The following is a 23685-nucleotide window of genomic DNA, read 5'->3' on the forward strand; positions in this document are numbered from 1 at the left end:
CCCTTTTTTGAAATCATTTGATGATCCATATGATGTCATGATGAACCTATAATCATTCTAAGGATGTTACAAATTGAGCCGGATTTCTTGAGAGGTTTTTCTGCTAGGATACTTGTGAGCAATTTTGATGTGATCCCCCTTTGAATCCCTCACGGATTTGGCTTGAATTTGTGTTTTAACCCGAGTCGTTCTTCATGGAAAGGTTTCGGTTTTCTCTCAATTCCGCGTGATTTACTTGAGCTTTTTCGGATCTATCTCGTAGATCTTTTAGGCCTTGAGGAGATGCATCTGAAATTCGATTTGTTCTTCGAACCGTTGTGTGTGGAGAAAGTAGTTTTGGATTAAAGTCTGGAGTTCTTGCTTGTCTTCCTCCTATTTCGTTTCTGTTCGTGAGCAGGAACCCGAGCACGCGCGAGAGGACGGCACAAGGCGCGCGGCGGTGTGTAGTGCTCGGGCACGCAGCGCAGTGCGCAGCGCTAGTGTGTGCGGCAGCGAGGTGCCCTCGCGGTCCGCTCAGCTGCGCGGTCAGTGACGATGGCGGCGGCGGCGGCGCTCGCAGGCACGCTCGGCGAGGGGCGCGCGTGCAGCCAGGCCTCGTGCCCCAGGAGCGTGCGTCCAGCAGGCCGACAGGCCGAGCAAACGGCCCAAGACGGGGGCGAGCCCGCGCCTTTTTTATTTTTATATTTTTCGAAAACATTTATTACAGAAATATATTTTCAATATTATAATTTACAGATTTGTACCCCTACCACCCGGCAGGGGGGCGGCAGGGGGCCTGCCGCCCAGCAGCGGGGCGGCAGGGACTTATACGTAAATTTAAAAAAAAATTATTTGCGCAGGAGCCCTTGGCGGGAGCCTGCCCCCCCTGGTGGGCGGCAAGCCCCCTGCCGCCAATCCACTGGGCGGCAGGGGGCCTGCCGCCCGCCAGGGGGGCGGCAGGCTCCCTGCTGTGGACAACTTCTGCGGCCATTAGATGTGTTTTAGATATGGATAAAAATAAAAACCATTAGTAAAGAACATGAATATGAAAAGTATAAGCTAGCAATTCACACACATACGCAAATGAGAACGAAATAGGTGATGTATGAGAACGAAATAAGTATAACATGATGACATGTCCATAACAAAAATACAGAAACAACTAGAAGCACATCCTAACCACCCCGGCCACCCCGGCCATGTCGACCTCTTTTACGCTGAGCGTGGACGTGGTCTGTAGAGTAGGTGTGTCGCTCTGGAGGCCCTACGTCTCTACCTGGACGTCCGGTGGGCACAGGTGTCTGGAAGGTAATATCGGCCTACGGGTTAGGTGTAGAAAATAACCGACTCCAATCTTCGAAGTTCGCCTCAAAGGTATCTTGTGTGGGCCCTATACAGTAGCAATTAAGATATCTTAATATCGTCTTATAAGTCATATATTTTGGTATATATTCATCATACGTACCTGGTGGTGGTGGATACGAGGAATGACCCATATCAGGAAGCTGGTGGTGCGATCCTGTAAACCGTTCAAATTATTTAAAATATTCATAGATATAAGAAGCACATGATAAATTCGGGCTACAGATTAGGTATTTACCTTGCGTTCCTTCTACTGTCGCCGTAGGGTAATACGAAGAAGGTACAACATCATACCCCTGTTGTGATCCTATATGTAAATACAAAAGGAATTAGACTTCATACCACAATTAATTGAAATTAAGATATTGACTATATGTTTACCGAAAGGTCGTGGTGGTGCCTGTGTTGGTTGAAATGACATCCCTGCAGCTGGTGCCATGGTACTAAACTGAGTCCCTCCGTGAGGTTGGTAAGGTGGGTGTGCATCACCTGTATGGACTGAGAATTAATTATTGGCTTCAAAGTAGGAAGTTAGTAAGTATCCTGACGTACCTGGATAATGCTGCTGAGACCAATAAGGTGCTTGGGAAGACTGCTGCTGTGTGGGACCACAAGGAAACGACGTCGAGGCTTGAGACGAACCGTACGAGTCATCGTACGATGTCCGGCTACCAAAGGCTTCAAGCATGGAATGGGATCTTTGTGAAACTCGGGTCCAGGCCGACTCTTGCTCATTCCTATCCATCATAGATCCCCCTCGAATCCTCATCAAATTCGCCCTGGCATCTAAGTCCATCAACCTGCACATTTCAAACTGCAAGCAAGAAAAAAAGGCATTAACACTGTAATCCAAAGTATTTGAAAAGCGATAATAACTTTGACTCACCGCCCCAGCTAATGCTTCGTTCCTATGTTGTGCGTACCCATCCTGTGCTGTCGCAACATGCGGCTGTGGTTGCATGTCAGCATATATCAAAGCGACAACGAGTCTGAGGCTGGTACCAGCTCAGGTACGCCCTGTACGAAGCCTCCGTGTGTGCAGGGGTCGCAAGCGCCACGTTCTCCTCTGCCTGGTCCCAGCCATCGACCCAAGGCTGCACCCTTGTCACCCACATGTTGGAGAAGGGTTGCCCAGTCGTCGATAAACTAAATATTGAAAACAATTTAGTCAAATATGATTAGTTAATTATACAATGCATAGTCACTGAAATAGTATATGAATTGTTACCTGTGGTCATGGCGTTCGACCCGATCCAATGCTGACGGCACAGGATACAACTGCCTTTGACCGAACTATCTCCTGACTCTGTCCGGGCAGTGAGCCTCAATGTAAACGTCGTACACCAACGCTGTAGTTGTCATCCATAAGGCCTGGTCTTGAAAGCAAACCAAAGATATCCCGATCGGTGCACGAGTGTTTATAGCCAACTCGGAGTAGGGCTCCCACACGACGTCTTCAGGTGTCAACCGATCAAACTCAGCCACAAAATCAGGATAGGCCCGACGAGACTGTACGTGGGCCCACCTCTTCTGCACAAAATTAATAATAATATGTACAAATAAGAAATACAAAGAGGGTAAAACAAAGCAACAGAATTGCCAACAGAATAGTACGAGTAGCAGTTATTTCTGTACCTGACGAGCGTACCAGAGAGTCCCCATGGTGGGCCTATCGTCCTCGGTGTCACCGTACATATCCAGCTCATATGGTGAGTGGTCGACAAGCGGGCGACCAATTGCTATCCTCTCGTACGACCAAAGCTGTAGCAGAATTGGACATCCTGTAAGAATTGCATTGTGCTTATTTTGCACCGATGCCTTGCAGAGGCCACGGTACGTGGCTGCAAGTACCGCTGCACCCCAACTGTATTAAGGCATTTCCTCCACAGCTGCCTCTGCGATCTCCAGTGCGTAAGGCACAAGCACCCTATCCACATAGGCCCCGTGTGAGTTGTTGAACATTATGTATCCAAACAACCACAACAGGTATGCCTCAAGGGATCGAGTGACGCTATCATCATCAGCATCATGTGCCAAATTGTCGGGCTGCATAGAAATGATGAACATTTATGAGTACGAGATCAATTATAAAATAAAACCATAACTGCACTAGTAAAAAGCATAACTCTAACATTAATCGTTCCATAACAAGGTATGTACCTGGAACTAGAGGATCCATGCCTTGGCAGGGCCTGTTGCTTTTGGGTGCTCTTCTACATCAATCGCGATGTCAATATTTGCAAAACGCTCTTCTAGATCGTCCAACCACGTAGGCGGGACGACACGAGGCCCTACGGCATCCCCACTGATAGGAAGACCCAGCAGCATCGCAACGTCCAGTAGGGTCGGTGTCATCTCCCCACAAGGGAGGTGGAAGGTGTTTGTCTCAGGCCTCCATCTATCAACTAGAGCCATAAGTAGAGACCTGTCCAGCTGTACTAAACCACTCTCAGCAAGACGACCTATAGTAAAAAGACCAGCCTCACTCAACCTGAAAAATATAACGATCAAATGTAAGTACATTATGTACGAAACGTATACAAAACAAACGTATTTTTAAAAACATAATCCGACGACATATCACCTGGGCACCCATCGTGGCTCAACAGGAATAAACTCCGCTGGTGGACGTGGACGCAGCACGTTAAGTTTCACGCGCTGAACCACAGCAAAAAAGGACCGGTGCGACGAGTCTATGACTCCGTCAAGTAGAGCTGGCGTATCTCCGGCCATACCTAACACAAAAATATATAAGTTTTCTGCATTTTCTATAATTTTTCTGCATTTTTCTACAATTTATCTTAAATTTTCATAAACTTTTCTAACATTTTCGTGCATTTCCTACAATTTTTTACAATATATTTTTATAAATATATTTTTCTAATATTTTCTAAATTTTTCTGCATTTTCTACAATTTATCTGAATGTTTCATATACTTTTCTAATATTTTCTACAATTTCTGACTATTTCTCGAAATTTTTTCTCGTATTAAACAACTAATCAGTACCACAAAAGTTGTTGGTAAACCTAATTGGTTTTTCTAAAAACTAATCTTAATTCTACCTAAATTATATTAAAAACATTACCTAAATCGCTAAAATATCATTACTGCTGCATACACTAACTATAGAATTAAACATACAATAAATTTAGATTGAGAAAGTTGAGAAATATTTATTACCTGCGGTTTGGATCCAAAATCCGGCAGGGCTTCGCCGTTACAACTCTCTCCCTCACCCCTCCTCTCTCCCTCCCGCTCTTTGGATGTCGTGGGAAGCAAATGAGGGGGGAGGGGGAGGGAAACCCTTTTATAATGGATTGGGGAGCCTGCCGCCCCCCTGGCGGGCGGCAGGCCCCCTGCCGCCCAGTGGATTGGCGGCAGGGGGCCTGCCGCCCGCCAGGGGGGCGGCAGGCTCCCGCCAAGGGCTCCCGCGCAAATAATTTTTTTTAAAATTTACGTATAAGTCCCTGCCGCCCCGCTGCTGGGCGGCAGGCCCCCTGCCGCCCCCCTGCCGGGCGGTAGGGGTACAAATCTGTAAATTGTGATATTGAAAATATATTTTTGTAAAAAATATTTTCGAAAAATATAAAAATAAAAAAGCGCTGCGAGCCCACGAGCGGTAGGCAGGCCGTGCGGCAAGCAGGCCGTGCGCCAGCTGCACCATGAGGAGGCGCGAGGCCTGTGCTTGCATGCAGCCCAGGCGGGGCAGCTGCTTAACGCCAGGTGGTGGCCCACGTGGATAACGAGCTGAGCAGGAAAGCAGCTCAGCAGGCCAGGCCGAGCAAACACCTCAAGTAAAGCTTTGTTCGTTTTATTTTCTGCTCATACCTATATCTTGCATGCTTCCTTTGTTACTATAGTTAATTAGTGCTTGATGTTGTTACTAATTACATAAGGAATTTGCATGCTTTGTTAGCTGGTCTTAATTGATTTCTTTTCTCACTATTACTAGTTAATTCTTGCATGCTTAATTAAGATGGCTCTTTTAACAGTGACTAGCTCTAATATTTGTGGTGAGGCTTTTGATCGATTTATTGGATAATCTTTGCTTTCGCTTTAATTCGAGATTTTTTAACCATTCCTAGGGTGAGCTCGTTTTGAGTTGGCTTGTGTCACCTTGGCGGTTAGAAAATAGATGCGTTGGGCTGAATTCGGGGCATAAGTCTTGTTCTCTTGGAGAATTTTTAAAGGCTTCCATTCACCCCCTCTGGTCGTCTGTCCGGTCCTTCAAACTACTAGTACATGTGACTATGTGAGTGATCGGGCGATGAATTGGTGTGCATGCAGCGGCGACCATGACATGGACATGAACTTCGTGGGCACCCAGGAGTGGATCCGATCGATCGGCTACCCCATCGTCAGCGACTGGAGGCCGTGGTTCGCCAACCGGCAGGTCGCAGGGTGAGTTGCATGCTCATTGATCTGTTCTAGTACTTTGTACCAATTCAGATTTCCAGTCTGCTTGACATCGACTTCAATTCAGCTGCAATTGACCATCCTTATTCCTTCTCATCGATCCATCCTTGTTTCTGTTGGTAGGTTCACAAGGACTTACGCCCACAACCTCACTTTCGCCACGGTTAAGGTATGGATGAATGCACTTGATCTCTGATGGATTCGGGGTATACACAATACAAATTACTGATGTGTCGTCTGTTCTCCAAACACACGACAGGGAGGAGGGCACACAGCTCCGGAGTACAGGCCCAAGGAGTGCCAGGCCATGTTGGATAGATGGACCTCAGCAGCAGGACAGCTCTGATGATCGAGCTGCCATGGCACGGGGGGTCTTGGGAATAATCAACACAGTGTATACAGTAGTGGGCGTCCTTAACTTTCATCTCATTGTCAAAGATGTAATAAGATTAAAACGGGCTCAAATTCATTGGGACAGGCGCAGCAATAGGATCGGGCCGGGGCAGCTTATATTTAACTATAGAGAGGATGAGCTATTAGCTCACTGTACTACTTGCACTACCGGAAAACTCATCATTGCCGAGTGCTTCATTGTTTGCCGAGTGACAATTATCAAAATTAATGGTGCACTTTGCATACGTGTCTCAATGTATGCATCATTTTCCCCCCCTCAACTTATATAATTAATTAATGGTGCATCCTATTTGGGCTCTTAGTAAAAAATCGAGGACTTTTGGCAAAAAAAAAAAGGATAGCTGTGAGCGGGTTGGTCTCCGTTCGCTGCACTCTCGTAGCGCTCGCACGGTGTCATCCCAAGGGATTACGTACGTGGGCACGTGGCAACACGCTGAAGGACTGAGTAGGGTCTGAAACGCGAGCGTGCGAGGAGGAGGTAGCTATCTTTAACAAACCCTGATTCTTACACATACGTGGAGAATAAGCTAGGGTACGAGCATTCTCGTTGGCCGCAGCACAGGCAGGCAAGCATGACGCACCGTTACATCCTGTTCTTAAAGGAAAAAAACCAAATACATAACTATATGCATGACAGCAGACATGATCAATTCTCATGCATATGTTGATGTCATAATGCAATAATCAACAACAATATCAGTATGGGAAGAATTACAAAGGCGGTTTTCACTATGTTGTTAACTTATCCAATGCGGCTATAGTTTAAACTGTACTAACTTTATAGCCGAAGTCTGAAATAAATCAAGACTCTGGTCGAGATCACGTCGAGTCGGCTATACATGGTACCTCCTGCAATCGGTATCACTCTGTTCAGCTTCTCTGGTTTTGGTTTATATCGACGGCTTATTTTTTCTCACAGAACAATAGTGAATGGAGTGATAGCTAGTCACCAATATCATCACACTTTGACTGGCAACACCTATAAGAAATATACTATCTTAAATAGAAAGACTTGTGCATTATTTTTTATTGGAGGAAGTAGTAATGAAAACATACATAGACTAGACTGAAACCATATATATCACAGACTTGTGGAGCCATCCATTCATTCTTCCTAATAAGAAAATCCTCCCTTATGGATGTCCCGTGCCAAGGTTTGGAGGTGCATCGAATCAACCAATGACGAGACATCTATCGAATCAGCTAGGAGTACAAGCAACAGGACTTTCCTGGTATAATCAATGTTACTAGTGATTGGCGCCCATGCGCGCGAGTTGACACTAGCATATAAAAAGTGTTTATAAGGGAGTGGCATTACATTACATATGCAGCTAGAAATTTTTTTAGGTCCTATTTAGATGCGTAAACTTTTGGGTGTAAAGTACTGTAGCACTTTCGTTTGTATTTGGTACTTATTATTCCGTCATGGGTTAATTAGGCTCAAAAGATTCATCTCGCAAATTATAGATAAACTGTGTAATTAGTTATTTTGTTTAGCTACATTTAATACTTCATGCATGTGTTGAAATATTCGATGTGATGAGAAATCTTGTAAAGTTTTGGAATTTTGAAGACAACTAAACAAGGCCTTAGAATAAAAATGCTAGCTGTTTTATATTTTTTAGATCAAAATTTATTTGGAGAGAGTACGGAGTGCATGGTTTAAGTGAAATTACCTGGATATCACAGGTCGTTGCTATGTGGTTGCATATAGTTGGTGTACGATTTGTACCGGGGTTTGGGAAAGTAAAATGTGTCCGTGTGTGCTTTTAATTGAAATAGTGTTAATTCGTGATGGAAAGTAATAGATTTCAGTGAAATAAACAGGACTAAATTAAATATAATTACTGTGTAGCATTTGTGTTTCCACTCCCAAGTTTCACATTCGGAATATGTGAATTTATAAATTGAGTAGATAATGTTTTCCGATGGTATACTTGTGACAGTATGGTTGAATACTTGAATGGGCATAATTTTGTCAAGGAGGAGAAGAATAAAATATGTGAGCTGCTACGTAGCAGCATAAAAAAGATAGCTCTCGGGACAGAGGCCAACTCGATGGAAAATAAAAAAATTGCAGACGGTGGTAGGAAAAGAAGAACAGCGGCCTAAAGCTATCAGCAACGAGCAAGTAGCATCCTTTCAAAAACGGTAGAGGGAAAGAGGAGGCAAGGACATACAAGGAGCAACGAAAAGCATAGGGGAACAAAAAGGCAAGCGCAAGCAGCAATTACTGGTAGAGCCACGTAAGCAACGTCTGCGGTTAGAAAAAGAACAAAGGAAGCATCAAACCTCAGAGACGAAGACGAAAGCGATGGAGGAAAATAAACCAGCTGAGGAAACCAAAGGGGAAGGAGGCCAGGCACCCTTGAAGGCAAACTAAAGGGAAATGAGAGTAATGAATACGTTGGCACAGAGCTTATCCAAATCGGCTGATGGGTGATGGTTGGATACTTGGATAAGTCGAGGCGTGAGTACAGGTAAAGCACGCGGCAGGCTTGAGGATCGGCAACGTGTCAAAGGTCAGCCGTCAAAAGCACGGAGATTTTTTACCAGCTGCCGAGCCAGCCGATCAGGATCGTACGGGCGGCAGATTACTTGGTGACGTAGCCTCGCTGCGCGCGCGCCTCCCCCGCCACGAATGTTATTGTAGGATCACGCGGCACGGCGCCGCGTACATTAGACTGAAAGCTACCCTTGATTAGTTGATTTTTCCTACGGGATACGCTACACTACTCTTTGGGTCTACGCTAGCGCGTTAGCTGGCCTCAATGACTGTCGTGCCGCCCATCTTCGCGTCGCGTCGTATTCCTAGTCCTAGTCTAGAAATCAAACAAGGGACGAGCAGGAGCAGGAGACGCCTGCACCTCTTCCTCTTCCTCTCCTCTGCTCCATCCCAGGCTCCAGCTTAGTCCAGTTGACGGTAGTCGATCGTGTCATGCTCATGCAGCTGCTGCAGACACATCGATCAGGGCATAGAGAATTGAGGAGCAGAGAACAAGTATGGAACGGAGCTGGAGGAATTCAGGGCAAGGCAAGAAAAACACACGCATGTGGACAAACGAACCAACGAACAAACCAACAAGCAGAAAAGTTGGAGAAAGAGAGGCGCGCACGTCTAGAAGAATGGAAGTATAGTAGTAGCAGCCTAGCAGCAGGCCTCCACCACCACTGGGCCGGCCGGCCACAATGGCACGAACAAGGTTCCCCGGAGAACTCCGCTGCTGCATCATCTTCTTCTCCCTGCTCTGCTGCTCCTACGCTTCTTCCCCGCCGCGCCCTCTGATCTCCAACAGCAGCGGCGTCATCACCCATCTCCCTGGCTTCCAGGGACCCCTCCCCTTCCACCTCCAGACTGGTTGCCCTCCCTGGACCATGCATCCATCGACCTGTGTTTGTTTTTTTAAGTTAAATCGACCTGTGCTTGTGGTCTCCCTGCTTCCTGGCCGCTTCCATTCCATATGAACATGATGAATTCCTCGTGTGTGCATCAGGTACGCCGTGTGTGCCTTGTCGGTCAATCCTGGGGGGCGTGACTAGCCGCGGACTCGCAGCAGCAACATCTACCACCGTCTAGTGGCCTACTGCATGATCAGCAATTCATCACAGGCAGATCTAGCTAACTGGAAGTGACCAAGATGTGTCATCAGCTCAACAGGAATTCAGTCTTTGTAACACCTTATATAGCTGAATCAGGAAAACCACTGCAAATGGATTCTCAAAATGATCTCATTATCAACAGACGGCGTGCAGAAGCAGCACAAAAAATCTTTCCGTATACATCTGTAAAAACGAATCTCCGTACAATGCCGCACGTAAGTATTGCTGTTTACCTACAAAACATGTATTGGCAAATCGCCAATGTTTCCGTAATGCTCTGGTACTATATATGCACAGCAAAAAAAAAGGATGCCCAAATCCTGATTGTCTATGGGGCAAATCGCGAGGTCTGGGTCTTTTGTAACACTATACTATGGAGTAACGAGTATGAACAAATCTATTCACTGACAAAACAAAAACAGCATCCATCACATGGAAAGATGCCAAGTCATCAAGTGTCCCCATGGTTCTGCATCTATGAACTGTCTTCTTCGCCACTAACCCAAGAACAACAAATACTGCAACATCAGATAGCAACAAACCTTAGGCATGATCCAAGAGCAACATATGAAACATATCATGGAAATGAAAAGGTTCAGTACAAATGATGCATCATGAATAATTCAAATCAGCTAAAAGCCCAGAACTTTCATAAATAGCTTCACTATCCATACAACAAAAACAAAGGCCACGAGAAAACTGACTTACTCTGCTTCATCAAACATAAGCAATAGTTATCTGACAGAGAGTCTAGGATGGCACACGAGCTAAAAGTTGAACACGTGAAAGAACCATGGGCAACATCCAATAAGACCCAATTTACATAGAGCAGATAATTACTCCCCCAAAAAAATAGAAACTTGTGCTCTCCAGTTGTAAAAAAAAAAATAAAAAAAAACTTCATACATTTAATACAATAAGTATTCTATTTCTGCTTCAACACTAAATATATCACTATATTGAAAGGAATGCAAGGCAACACTCTAGAACATTCTCCACTAAGCAAGAATGAGATATTTTCCATGAAGTACTCTAGAATTAGTAATAAGTAAAATTTTGAAAATGTTAGAATATTTTTGGAATTCTCTAGAAGGGGGACACTTGTCCTAATACCATGGTTCCCCTTGACCTATAAATAGAGCCCTCCTCCTTGCCATGACATCCATCCATGAGCAAGGTAGATGAGTTGTGGTAGGGCTAGAAGGGTGAGTGCTAGGCTAGCCACTTAAAGGCGTGTGTTCCTTTGTAACTTTATTGCTCCAATAAAGTAAGTGTCTTTATAAGTGTTAGTCTCCCGGTTAAGCCTAAGTACTTAGTGTATAAGTTGTGATCCATCGAAGGTTGGCTCTGTCACCCGGGATCACAAAAGGGTCTGGGCTTCATCGAATGTTGGCTCTATCACCCGGAAGCTAGCTTCATCTGTTGGTAGGCTCTGCCTCCCGGAAGCAAAAGGCGGCTCTGCCGTCAAAAGGACCCGGTACACTAAGTAACTATAAGCTGACCGACTCTAGAGTGAGTTGGTGTGTCATAGGGGTAGATCCTCAACTTAGTGGGTATTAGGGCCACCTCAATATCCAACACACTACAATAAATATTATCGTGCCAACATATGCTGCTTTGCAGCCACTGCCTCTGGCACAGACCTAAGTTGGACTAACATGCACAATAACCGCATGAGTGGCAGAATCATTAGTTTCAATTTCAAAATAAATAATATACTAATTTGCTCAAGAAGTAACTTTCTATAAAGTAAAAAAGATGAACACGACAGTAAAGTTCTGAATGATCACATGTACCGTTTCCACTTTTCTGTCATCCTTCATACAGCCCTGCATCAGAATGTGTAAGAAGTCACATCTGGATAACTTATCTTTCTTGACTAGTCCGTAGACCTCTTGATTCGACCAGACTCTACATCTTAGTCCTTCTCTATTAACATCACCATACGAAGAGAGCTCTGCTGAGTCCATGCTAGACACTGTAGTTTTGATTGTTGTTAGAACATAAATTTAACTGCTTTCAACAAATGCTGGAGAAGAGCATGCAGGTGTCCTGCTCTTAGATAAATACCAGTCGAATCACAAGCAGGCGATGCCTCTAGCATTTTCTTGATAGTGAAGTTTGGATTGTTAGACTTCGTCAGATTGACAACGCTTTGCAGGATTTGACAGTTCGTACGAACTGAAGGTCCACTTGAATAAAAAGAAAGTTTAGTCCTAGTAACAGAATGGACATGGCGGATGATACCCTAAGTTAATATCCACTAACTATTTGCTTTCTATAAAAGCAGGGTAAAGCCCTTTTCTAAAAAAAACATCCACTAACTACTGACTTACAAGGCAGTTACCTTGAGTGTAGGGAACAATGTGGTCGTAGTGATATCCGTACACTCCCTTTTTTCCATGATACTCCCTGCACACGATATTACCCGCGACATCTTTTCTCCAGTGGCTCGGGTCTCGCCCAGGAACTGTATCTACCTTCTCCCAGCACAGTTCTCTGTCAGCTTTTTTGAATTTTCTTCCAGGCGGTTTCTGTCCATCGGATGTCTGAAAAACACTGCAGACATCAAAAGATTTCAATGGATACTCTTGCTAAACATACATAAACATCAGAATGATACGTTTAGAGAGGACACATAAAAATTTGGCGGGATTTCGTCCCTGGTCCGTATGGACGCCACAGTGGCGCGTCTTGTCATCGCCCAGTCAGCGCTAACTTGCGAGAACACTAACTTTGGGTGTCAACTACAGGCAGCTTCAGGTTCACACTAACTTTGGGTTAGGGTTACTATCCTATATAATTTGTTGTTTGACTCGAGATAACACTAACTTGAGTGTCTTAACTACAGAGAGCTTCAGGTTCCCAAAATTCTTCACAACGTGCCCGGGCTCACTTTTGCAAGTGCAAGTGGAGCTGCAGTGCTGCACAGCCAGAGAAAAACAAACTACAGTAGTGGTGAGCGGTCGTTGGACGGGTGAGCCAGCAGCAAACAGCAACGATAAGGCTCAACTCACAATGCAGCCAGCAGAGCCTTTGAAAGCGATCGGGTGCTCTAGCCTAAGAGGGGGAGGGGGTGAATTAGGCACTCTAAAACCTAAAACTATGGCTCCAACTATTTTGCACAAAACTTAAACTAATCCAAGCTATCTAGATGTGCAACTACGGTTCACCTTAGTGTGAAAAACCTCATCCCAAAAGAGTTTTGCAACCTATAGCCAATCCTAGCAAGATACTATACTAAGAAAGTAAAGGCACACAAGTTGCAATATGAAATGCGAAAGCTTAAAGAGAGGGATGAGAGAAAGCGAACTCTCGACACGAGGATATATCCCGTGGTTTGGTTTGCCACAAAGGCACCCCTACGTCCACGTTGTTGAAGCACTCACGAAGAGTATCGCTTCCCGGCCATCAAGTCTCTTCCGTGAACACAATCACGGTCACCTTGATCCCGATCTTCTCTAAGGGAGATTGCCCACGAAGGAGGGGTCTCCGTCCCCCGCACAATGTTGTCGATGCCACTCCACACCAAGCCGGAGGGTCGTCGACTTGCCGGCGAGCCACTAATGCTCCAATTAGACCGGCGCACCGAGATACAAGTTTGGTTCACTCTAGAACCATAGCACAAGGATCTAAACCTTGCTTGATCACTCACTCAAGAGCTAACCTAGCACTAACACTCACAAAGCTTGTGCTAAGGACTAAGGATTTGAACTTTATGCTCTTGGATGGCTTGGAGGTGTTCTTGGGTGTGTGTGATGTCTTGGGACTCCAGCAAGCTTCAAATGGCCGGGGGAACACATATATACAAGCCACCATGTCAAGAGAGCCGTTACTAGCCGTTGGCTAGTTTTCTACGTAGGCATCGGAACTTCTGGTGTATAGAGCATCGGTTCTTCCGGTCACTCTGCGCTCTGAAGTAACCGTTGGCCTCTCTGACACGCTGCAGCAACTTTAGGGACCATCGGATGAACCGATGCTAGGGCGTCGGAACTTCCGGTGACACTTGTCCTTCATATAGCCGTTACACCTTGCTGATGTCATTGCACCGACGCATTACTCCGGTAGCCATCTGATCTTCCGGTGCTGAAGTCTTGGCTGCTGCATGCTTGACATCGTCTCTAGAACATAGTACATTGAATGCACCATGCTTAACTTGGCCTCGTCGGTTCAACCGGTGCTTCACTCTTTCTTCACTTGATCTCCAGAGGTGCTCAGACTTGCATGGATGCCAGGGCGTCGGATCTTCCGACAACCATCGGATGCACCGATGCTTAGGCATCGGTTAAACCGGTGCCCCTGTTTTCTGCCAAACTCGTCCAATGCATCACAGCGATCAATTGGATCCTTCAAAATTATATATTAGACATCTCTCTGGATTTCCACTATGCTTTGACATCTCTACGGTGGATTGGACTTGTCATTTTGATGGTGGATTGGACTTGGCGCCTCGACGATATATTAGACATTGCATCTTGACGATGAATTAGACATGTTGACTCATATCCATGGGACCTAAAAACTCCTACAAGTGTGATCTCACAAACTTGTTAGTCCCATTGATTATGTTGTCACTCAATCACCAAAATCACAAACAATGGCCTAAATGGGGCCATGTTCCTTACAGCCTTCTTATAGGACTCCCAATACGTAGAACCTTCTCAACACATATATATGTTGGCCCGGGCTCTAGAAAATTTCTAGGTCCGCCACTGCGCCAATGCATCAAGTCAGGCCGCCAATGCATCAAGTCAGGCAAGTACTTCAGGGAGCCAGATTCGAAAGGATTAGGACACCAGGTGTAAATTCGAAAGGATTCGGACGCCAAGGCAGAAAAAACGACGCCAAATCTGGCAACCACGATGGTAGGATTCGGACTACAAGGTGCGCCGACTTAAAAAAAACAGGAAGGGTTCTCATAGAGGAGGCGGCTGTCGGAGATGAGGTCGGCGACGAGGACCGAGCCGAGGACGGGGAAAGCGGAGAGGGCTAGTCGGAGGCGGACGTCGGCGATGAGGTCGGCGACGAGGATGTAGGAGTCGGCGGCGGGGAGGACGGCACCAGAGGCGGAGAGGGCGAGGCGGAGGCGGATGTCGGCGACGAGGTCGGCAACGAGGATGTAGGAGTCGACCGCGGGGAGGACGGCACCGGAGGCGGAGAGGGGGAGGCAAAGGCGGGCGAGGCTGGCCGTGGATATGGTGGCCCGCGCGGCGCTCGAATCGACCGCCAGAACCCCATGGCTGGTGCGGCGGTGCCGGTTGGGTGGAATTTGAAAACTGGGGGGCGGGTTGTTCGCGATCGGGGCGGCGGCGAGGGTTTCTTTTAATCTTTTTTAGATTAGAAATAAGGCGGTGGCGGGCTGCCCACGCAACCTCAGGTCGCTGGTCCGATGACCCGGCCCAGCTGGGCACCCTGGTGGGCCGCTTCGGGGCCCACATGGAGGCCTACTGCGCTGTTCGCGTCGTGGGCCAGCGCTGCGGAGCACGGCGCCTCCTACTGGCACGCCAGGTGGCGCCCTCGTGGAACCTTCTATCTCCCTCTCCTCTCCTCTCCTCTTTGCGGTGCGCCGGTCCGCCGCACGCCTCATCCGAGAATGTCGCCGAACACCGGCCACCCGCAACCCTGATCTCCAGTCCGCGCGCCAAGCTGCCATCTCCTCCGTTGCACCATACATAACATTCGCTCATGCTCTGCTTCTCATCTCCTTCCGCGCCAAGCCCAGACCAAGCGAACAAGGATGGCTCCGCGGGCGTCGGGCTCGCCGCTTATGTGTACGGCATCGGTTCTGCCGAGATTGGTGCAGGGACCCACGATAGGATGTATTTGGTGGGTATAAACGGAACAGTTTAAGCGTATTTGGAAAAGGCGGTTCTAGTTTATTTGGTGTGCTGTGGCTCAGTTATTGTAACACCCTAGTTTAAATTTCAGCACTTTTTAATAAATTTAATTGGCTTTATTTAAATTTCTAAGGTTTATTGTGTTTAGAATGACATTTAATCTATTTTTTGTTCCTCAAGTATTTAAAATTCTATCATAGGTTTAAATTTTGGTGTTGCATTCATGCTGGTGCATAGTTTTAATTATTTGAGTGTGGTTTGAATTCAAATTTGTATTTGAATTCAAACTTTGTTTGTTTATTTTAGAAATAGAAGTAGTAAAAGAAAAGGGAACCCAAACCCAGTGACCAGCCCAAATAAACCCCTGCGCGGCCCAACCCTTTTCTCTTCTCCCCGCTGCGGCCCAGTAGCACGCGGCCCAGCCTTCCCCCTCATCCTTTCCCCTCACCTCGGCCCGCTTCCTCGGCCCAACCATTCTGCCACCGGACCGCTAACGCCCAGACCCACGCGCCCGCTCGCGCGCGGCCCACACCCGCACCCCAGCTCAGTGCTCCGCTCGGCCCGCCCGCTCTCTCCGCGCGTCACCTGCGACCACTGACATCCCGGCCCCACTGTTAGGCCCGTCTTCCCCCTCGCGCAACCAAACCCCGCGATCCCCGCCGAGACGCTCGCCGGCCTTCCAAACCCGGGCGCGCACGCCCAGGTCATCTGCCGCCCTATATATGGCCCCTCCCGCACCTCTGGAACCCTATCCCCACGACCTAGCCGCCATCCTAACCCTAGCCGCCGCCTCACGCTTGCTCCGCCACGCAGAGCCATTGCGCCACCGTGGGCCCGCTGTTTCACTGCAGCTCAAACCTCCCCGTGCCCCGCTATCGCTTCGCCCGGGCGCCAGGAAGTATTCCAGAGTTCGCTGCCCCGACCCCGGCTCTGGTGCGCGCCGGATTTCATCTTGGAGCCATCGCCGCCGGTAAGCCCAACTCTGAGCAATTGCTCAATTCTGGTGATCCTAAACCTCCCTGACCCCGTTAATCCTTCGCAGCAACCCCCCCTCGTCGACCCGTGCAGCCCAGGAGCCCGGAGGAGCCAGCACCGCCCGGACCGCGAGCTCCGCCCCATCGTCGCCGCCCGACCTCGACGTGGACCATCGTGCGCCGCATCTCCGCCCGTTGCCAAGCCTTGGTGAGCACCGCTGGGACCTCCTCGTCCTATTGCTCTAGTTATTTTCAGCCGTGGCGCACCCCAACTGCCCAGACACCCCACGCCGGCGTCACGCCGTCGTGCGCGCCGTGGATCCGCCATGGCGGACCCGCCGCAGAGCACCCCAGCCTTGCGCGACCCTTGTTTTGGGGTTCGTGTTAACACCACACACGCTCACGGACCCCTTTCACTCGGATTCAAGCCCAGCACAGTGCGAACGTGCCCACGCCGGCGGGCGCCGCCGCGCAGGTCCGCCCCTTGCCGTGGCGAGCCCCGTCCGAGCCCCGAACCGCCTCCCTATTGCCACCAGTGCGTTACGCATGCCGTGTGGATGATCCCCAGCCAAACCGCGGCTCGAATAACCCACTGGAACACCGACTTGGCCTTCTCCGGCGAGTCACCGCCGCGGCAGCGCAGCGCCGCCGCTCGCCGTCGCGTCAGCGCCACCTCCCGCACGCCCAAATCCTCTGAGCCGCCCGATCAGAACCCAACGGGCTAGATTAGATCAGATCCGGATTTAATCTGGACCATAGATCCAAAACCGTCAGCCCAGATTAGAAGATACCCCTTCGCGCTGCCGTTTTGCTAAAGAGCCCCCGAACTCTTTTGAAATCAACCCGTAGTCCACCTCTAGTCAAAAGTATTCGCAGTTTAGTCCAGAATTTAGCAAGCAGCCCCCTGAGCTTTTTAAATATAGAACCCGCTATCCAGCCCTTGCCTTTTCGCGAGTTAGACCCCAGATCTAATCCTTAATTACATTTTAGTCCTCGGTTTTGCCCAGAAACCCCCCTGGAACTCCAGTTTTCTTACAAATAGGTCCCTGGATCTTGTTTTTGGCATAGATTATGTGTTTTAGCTCCGTTTTAGGCGTTCTTTATGTCCACGCGATCGTTGTAACGTGTGGAATAATTCTAGCTTAGTTTTGTTTGCTGTTTTTATGTATTGTTGTACTGTTTATTAGTGTTAGCTCTTGTTTGCATGTATGTTTATGTTGTGTATTGTTTTTGGCCATGTGCTCGTGAGTAGACGTTGATCCATCTGAGGAGCCCCAGTACCAGTACCCGGAGCAGCCGTCTTCCGACTAGTTTGAGTAGCAGCAGGAGCAGTACGAGGAAGACAAGTATAACATGAACAACACCTATCACTTTAAATGCATTTCATACTGCATTTTAATATTGTATGCCTATAAGGACATTCCTAGCCACTTTATATCCTTTATATATATCCTTTGGGTTGCATTTTAGTTAGTTGTGGTAGGTGCCGCGCTATAACACACTTGGTCCTTTTTAATTAATTTGATTAATGGTATATGCAACTTAATTCTGGGAGTGGCCCGTTTGAGGGGCTCACGTTTCGTTAAAATTGGTTTTGGTTAGAAACATGGTTTAGGCGGCCAGCACGGTGCTTACTGCCTGGTTGGCCACTCTCCATAAGGACTGGTTCATAGAGCGACAACTTGGGACAACAGCACTACCACAAGACTGGAATGGGACGGTCTTGGCTTACTAATTAGGTCATTTTGGTTCGGGAGTAACTTACCGACGGGGCACGAGGGGGGTCGAGCTTCAATGGTCCCCAGGCTATGATGCTTGGTGTGCATACCCCTCGAGGTGGGTATCATCGTCGCATTGCCTGAATCCTTAGCGGTTACACCTTACCAACGTGTCCTTTGTAACGGCCTCGTAGTGAGTTTGCTAGTCATCTCACCTAAGGAAGTGTGATGAACAACTAGCGTAGCTCACGACTTGTGGGTAAAGATGTGCAACCTCTGCAGAGTGTAAAACTGGTATACTAGCCGTGCTCACGGTCATGAGCGGCCCAGATCCTCCTTTTGATTAGTGGGGTTATCTCCTTCCGACGAGGGGGGTGCCTCTCGGGGTTTTGGTATGGTTGTGGTTTGGTTCTCAGTAGTTCATGGTTAATATTGATTAATTACTATGTAACTGAGTTTATGGTAATTCATCAACTTATAGTAATTAGCTTTAATAAAATTTTGCCAAGATTTAAAAGCTAATGCAGTTGAGTCAGCCAACCTTAGAGCCTCATAGTTTGTGTTATACTTGTTGAGTACAAGTTGTGTACTCACTCTTGCCTACTCTACTCTTTTTCCTCTTGGGGATACTCTACTGCAGCTCAGTTCCTGCCGACGCGAGGGAGTTCGCTCAGCGCTACCAGGACTACGAGGACTTCTAGGCGTTCATCTCCCAGTCGACGTCCCTGTGGCGCCCAGCTTCCAAGAGACTTCGTATATGTATTCTACGCTTCTGCATACTCTGTATCAGACATTTTGTCATTAATATAATAAATAACTTTCGTACTCGTTTTATTATGTCTTTTTACGTGATATGTGCTGTGATATACTGTTCATTCTGTTGTATATACGTGTGACTTGATCCTGGCACGTATATGATTGCTCGGTTTATGTCCTTTTATAAACCGGGTTTTACAGTTATCGAGGCTAGCAGCCAGCCGATGCCTCGAGAAAAAGAATCTACTACAGTGCAGATCTACGGACGAGTCCATTTTCTTCCTGCTTATGGGCAAGGAGCGGCCGTTCACCTTCTTCTCCAAAGAAGCACATCTCCCCTAAACTAGGATCAGGTCGATCGATCGAGGGGCAGTGCTGGTTTTTCTTCCTCGTGGCATCGGCGGACAACTTCTTCGACCGATCGGTTCGGAATCCGCGGCATGTAAAATGGAGAAGGTACGTATCGAGTCATCGGATTTTGTACGAGATATCTATCCATTGTGTTGGTCTTCTGCAAGGGGTCTTAGGGATTACTGTTGCATGCTTGCAGGACGAGCATTGAGGTCAGGACTTGGGTGGAGAGAGGGACAGGAAGCATGGGTCGTGTGAACAAGGATCTGCTGGTGCTGTATCTATGCAAGTTGAAATCGGAAGCTCACGTTTGTCGGTGGGTCTGTTGGCATTTCTTAACGCAATTACTAAGAATGGTTAGTTCCCAGCAACAGCATCAAGAAACGCCGGGACGGCCGCCCCATAGCAGTGATGCCATGGAACGGCGTGCAGTATGTCTTAATGATTATAGAAGGATCCGAAAGCACACAAATATACTGTTGTAGCATTTCACCCGGAAGTATCCAGGGTATTGTTATTTATATTTTCCCAAGGGATGGCTATGGTGTGTAAAGATGTTTACTAGATACATAACCATAACATTTATGAGATAAGGTGTGAACTGCAGATCATATAGGGTAAGTGATAATAAAGATAATCGAAGGTAATGTGACACACACAGATCAACCAACTCTCATGAATAAAGAATAAACAAATACACTTAAGATTAGTGGGAGTATAGGCAAACAAGATCCTAGTATACTATTCATGTCAGCAGAGAAGCTATGTTAGTCATATGCTTAGAGCTGCAGGTGCCAGAAAATTAGGGACATCGGGGAGAATGACCCGTTCTGGAGAACGTCCAGACCGTTTCATCTTTGCATGAACTCCTATACGAATACCCGAACGTCAGGGAGTACGCTAACCGAGAAGCAGCTTCCCAGCGGACCGACAGGGCTGTCACCACCTGCGGTCTACCCCAGTCAAACTGTGGAGCACCGTCATATCCAAAGGATCCCGCGTACCCGAGCCCCATGCCCGCATACGAGGTCACTTCCCTAGCGCCCTCGGGTCCCCCACCCTTCGGATGGACAGGTAAGACGCTAAGGCAAGCCCGAAAGCACAACGAACCTATATTCTTACCCAGATCATCTGGTCTAAGTAGGCAACTAATACAACTTGAATAAGAACAGAACTTGGCTAGGCAGGCTAAGAACATAGCAAGATAACCAATAACGAACTCTTTATGAATAGCATAACGATAGTCGGAATACAAAGCCATAACAGAGGCCGAGGATTGCTCGCCGACCCCGAGAAGACTGGATTCGCTAAGAAAATGAATTACTAACCTAGCTCCACTAACCTAAAGAGTACAAGTCACAATGAGAGAGAGAGAGGCTTCTCCAAGTGGTGTGTGTTTGAGAGAGTGGTGGGAGGCCCCTCTTATAGTGTTTAGGTCGGTTCCACCATCCCTTTACATGGAAACATTCATAACCGACCTCTAGAAGATCAGAGCTAATCTCCCGCCAAAATGCACCTGGATGGGGTTCGGGGCGGGGGGGGGGGGGGGGCGAACCCATGGTTCGGCTGGCCCCACCTTGCCGCCTCTGGCCACCGTCTTTCTCTGGGTCACTGCTTGGTGGGTCCTAATTTCAGATGGTCGGTGACGGGGCTTGGTTGGTCGGTTTGGTCTGTCTGGTGGGCCTCTTTTGCTTGTGTTACGCAGGACGTGATATTCTGTGACTTCATCTGTGTATTCTTTGTGTTTTCTTCTTATTCTGGACTTGTGCTCCTGAAATCAATAATTCTCCAAAACAACTATGGAGTTAGGTTAGTGATACAAATATGTTAGTAAGAGGCATTGTTTTCTTTCTCTTGTGAGTATAGTTGACGGTCATATTTTGCACTTAACGACCATCAACAACACCCCAAGCTAGCCTTTTGCTCAACCCGAGCAAAGCTTGGCTGAAGTTTTGTTGATCAGAAGTTGCTACGATGTTGCATTTCCAACTTATATTTAGGCACAACTGAATGCTTCTTACCTTGATTTTGAATAAATTGGCCTTTTGTCCTCACCTCTTACCTTTACTCATGCGGGCCTTTTAGCTTCACCTCATCTTTGGCGGTTGAGAGTCAGAACGGTATCACAGAGTGCTTGTATTTCTCCCCTTAGTTCAACCGTCAATCCGGAGTTTTGTTAATTTTTTTTCAAAAGAATTTTATAAAATTCCTCGATCAGATGATCTCTCGGATCGCTCGGTGTGTATAAATCCTTACCAAGGCTTTTTATTGAGCCTTCTTCCTCACCCTATCTCTAATGGTTGTTTTTGGTGGAGCTGTAGGAATGGAGGATTTGAATGCATACTTGCTTCTCATATTTTGCTAAGTCAAAGACCGGATCCAAAGGAGAAACAAGTCATAATCTTTGATCAAAATGTGCAAGTGTGTGGATATTTTTGGTGGATGATGTATGAACTCCTTAGTATGAACCATCTCTCTTTCTTTCTTTTAGATAGGGGCTATCTTCCTTCTCTTTCTCTTTTTTTTTTGACAAGCCGAAGCATGTGGCATACCTTCTTTGGGTATGCTTCTTTTCTTCTCTTTTTTTTGACATGCAGAGGCATGTGGCATACCTTCTTTGGGTATACATCTTTTATTTCTTTTTTTTTGCATAGCCCCATATCCTTGATGCAATTTTTAGAGATAGGTTTCATACATAAACATGGAGTTTTTATTTTGTGGATGGATAAGCGGAGTGCTTGCTCTTAGTGTAGAAGCATAGCACATGATGTGAACGTGTATGTGATCTTGATCATGGGAGTATGAAATGAATCTCACTAAGGGTCACAACAATTTGTCAAAGCTCAATGGGATAGCAATATGCACATGTGGATAGTTTGCAATGAGATCAACATGTGGCTTTGGATAAGAATTTCAAATCATCGAGGAACTTTATTATATTTCTGTGTTTTGAAAATGAAATACTCTGGATATCAAGCATCACTTAGGAAAAGATCATAGCAACTCTATTTAACCATATTATAGCTCACAACAACTTAGATTTGGATCATGCTTTTTGCTACCCACAAGTTTCAAGTTCTGAGGTTTGAACTTATAGCCAACGAACCCAAAACTAGGTAGAGTACAAAGCTTTAACTAAGCATATGAAGGAAATTAACAGAGCAATTATTCATCATTTCAACAAGGAAAACTCACACCATGCTTACTACACATATTAAAGCGAGGAATATATTTTTAGTTTTTCTGAGTTTTGCAGATTTTTATTTGATTTTAGTTATGCAAATTTTTATTTGGTTTCATGTAAGATTTGAAAACAGTAAAGGATAGAGTTTGATACAGGTTACCTCTCATGGAGGTCCTCCCCCAAGCTAGCTTCAGGCTCACTGCTGTTGGTTGGGGTTGAACCCAGCCTAACGGTAGTAGGCCCTCCACTCCTCCTAGGTCTGCTGCTGTTGTCGCTCCAAGTTGTGGATCCTCTCGCCTGTGTATCGCTGCCAGTTTTGAGTTGACTCAATGTGCTGGCCCAGCGATTCGTTGATGTTGGTGGTGCGCACGTTCAGCTCGCCCATCTGTCGAGTCAGAGTGGCGAAACCTCTGGATGAGGCTGAACATCCGGCGAAGATCGGGGGTCCACTGAAGCTGGAACTAGTGGACCGGCGCCCTTGGGCCTGCCGTGCCACTCTTCTGTACTTGCGCTGTGCCATGATGAAGCACCCGCCTCATGGTGATATGAGGTTTGAGTATGCTGAGGCGGTGTTGGTGCTTCTTCCCTTCTGGTCCTGCTCCTTGTCATCCTACCAGGTAAACCAGAAACACTATGCCTACGGCCCCCTTCTCGTTGAACGAGAGGGATGGTTAGCGAACGGCAATTATACAAATGGAAATCCGCATTGGGCAGCGAAATCTCATTTGTATAGCCCATGTAGAGGAAAAATCAAAGAGTCATTCTGGCCTTTCTTAAATTTGTGACCTTGAATCAAATAAGACTCGTCGATATACGCGTGGTCACCCTCAATGAAAGGAATGGAATTTCCCTCTAAAGCACCGACACGTGTAGCGATACGAGTAATCAATGAAGTACACTCAATAGGACCCATCATCTTGAAATTCGAAAGTCATTGCGTAATCAAAGCTTGTGCGGGGGTGTCGGATTGTTATTCCGGCCAGTCCACCAGGGGTGTACCCAGCGGTAGAGTTTCAGGATGGGATCTCTGGACCAAGAGCTCGATGGAAACACGAAGACGCAGGGACTTAGACAGGTTCGGGCCGTGATGAG

The 23685-nt window shown here is 47.0% G+C and overlaps 1 protein-coding gene and 2 long non-coding RNA genes across 3 annotated transcripts; 1 reads left to right on the forward strand and 2 right to left on the reverse strand.

Annotated features, from left to right (window-relative positions):
- Positions 1–2328: 2328 nt before the first annotated feature.
- On the reverse strand, positions 2329–3016 carry LOC120688159. Its single transcript, XR_005680992.1, has 3 exons — positions 2977–3016; positions 2570–2871; positions 2329–2487 (listed from the first exon to the last, which is right to left on the reverse strand). It is a non-coding gene; the product is annotated as an uncharacterized LOC120688159 (long non-coding RNA).
- A 2573-nt stretch (positions 3017–5589) lies between these two features.
- LOC120688161 (putative serine carboxypeptidase-like 52) lies at positions 5590–6397 on the forward strand. Its single transcript, XM_039970334.1, has 3 exons — positions 5590–5744; positions 5883–5928; positions 6019–6397. Exons 1-3 carry the CDS (start codon positions 5611–5613, stop codon positions 6103–6105), a joined length of 267 nt encoding a protein of 88 aa, XP_039826268.1. The 5' UTR covers positions 5590–5610; the 3' UTR covers positions 6106–6397.
- A 3554-nt stretch (positions 6398–9951) lies between these two features.
- On the reverse strand, positions 9952–11970 carry LOC120688162. The gene is made up of 3 exons (XR_005680993.1): positions 11844–11970; positions 11570–11751; positions 9952–10291 (listed from the first exon to the last, which is right to left on the reverse strand). It is a non-coding gene; the product is annotated as an uncharacterized LOC120688162 (long non-coding RNA).
- Positions 11971–23685: the final 11715 nt, after the last annotated feature.

Source organism: Panicum virgatum, chromosome 9N, assembly GCF_016808335.1.
Source record: "Panicum virgatum strain AP13 chromosome 9N, P.virgatum_v5, whole genome shotgun sequence".
NCBI lineage: Eukaryota > Viridiplantae > Streptophyta > Magnoliopsida > Poales > Poaceae > Panicum > Panicum virgatum.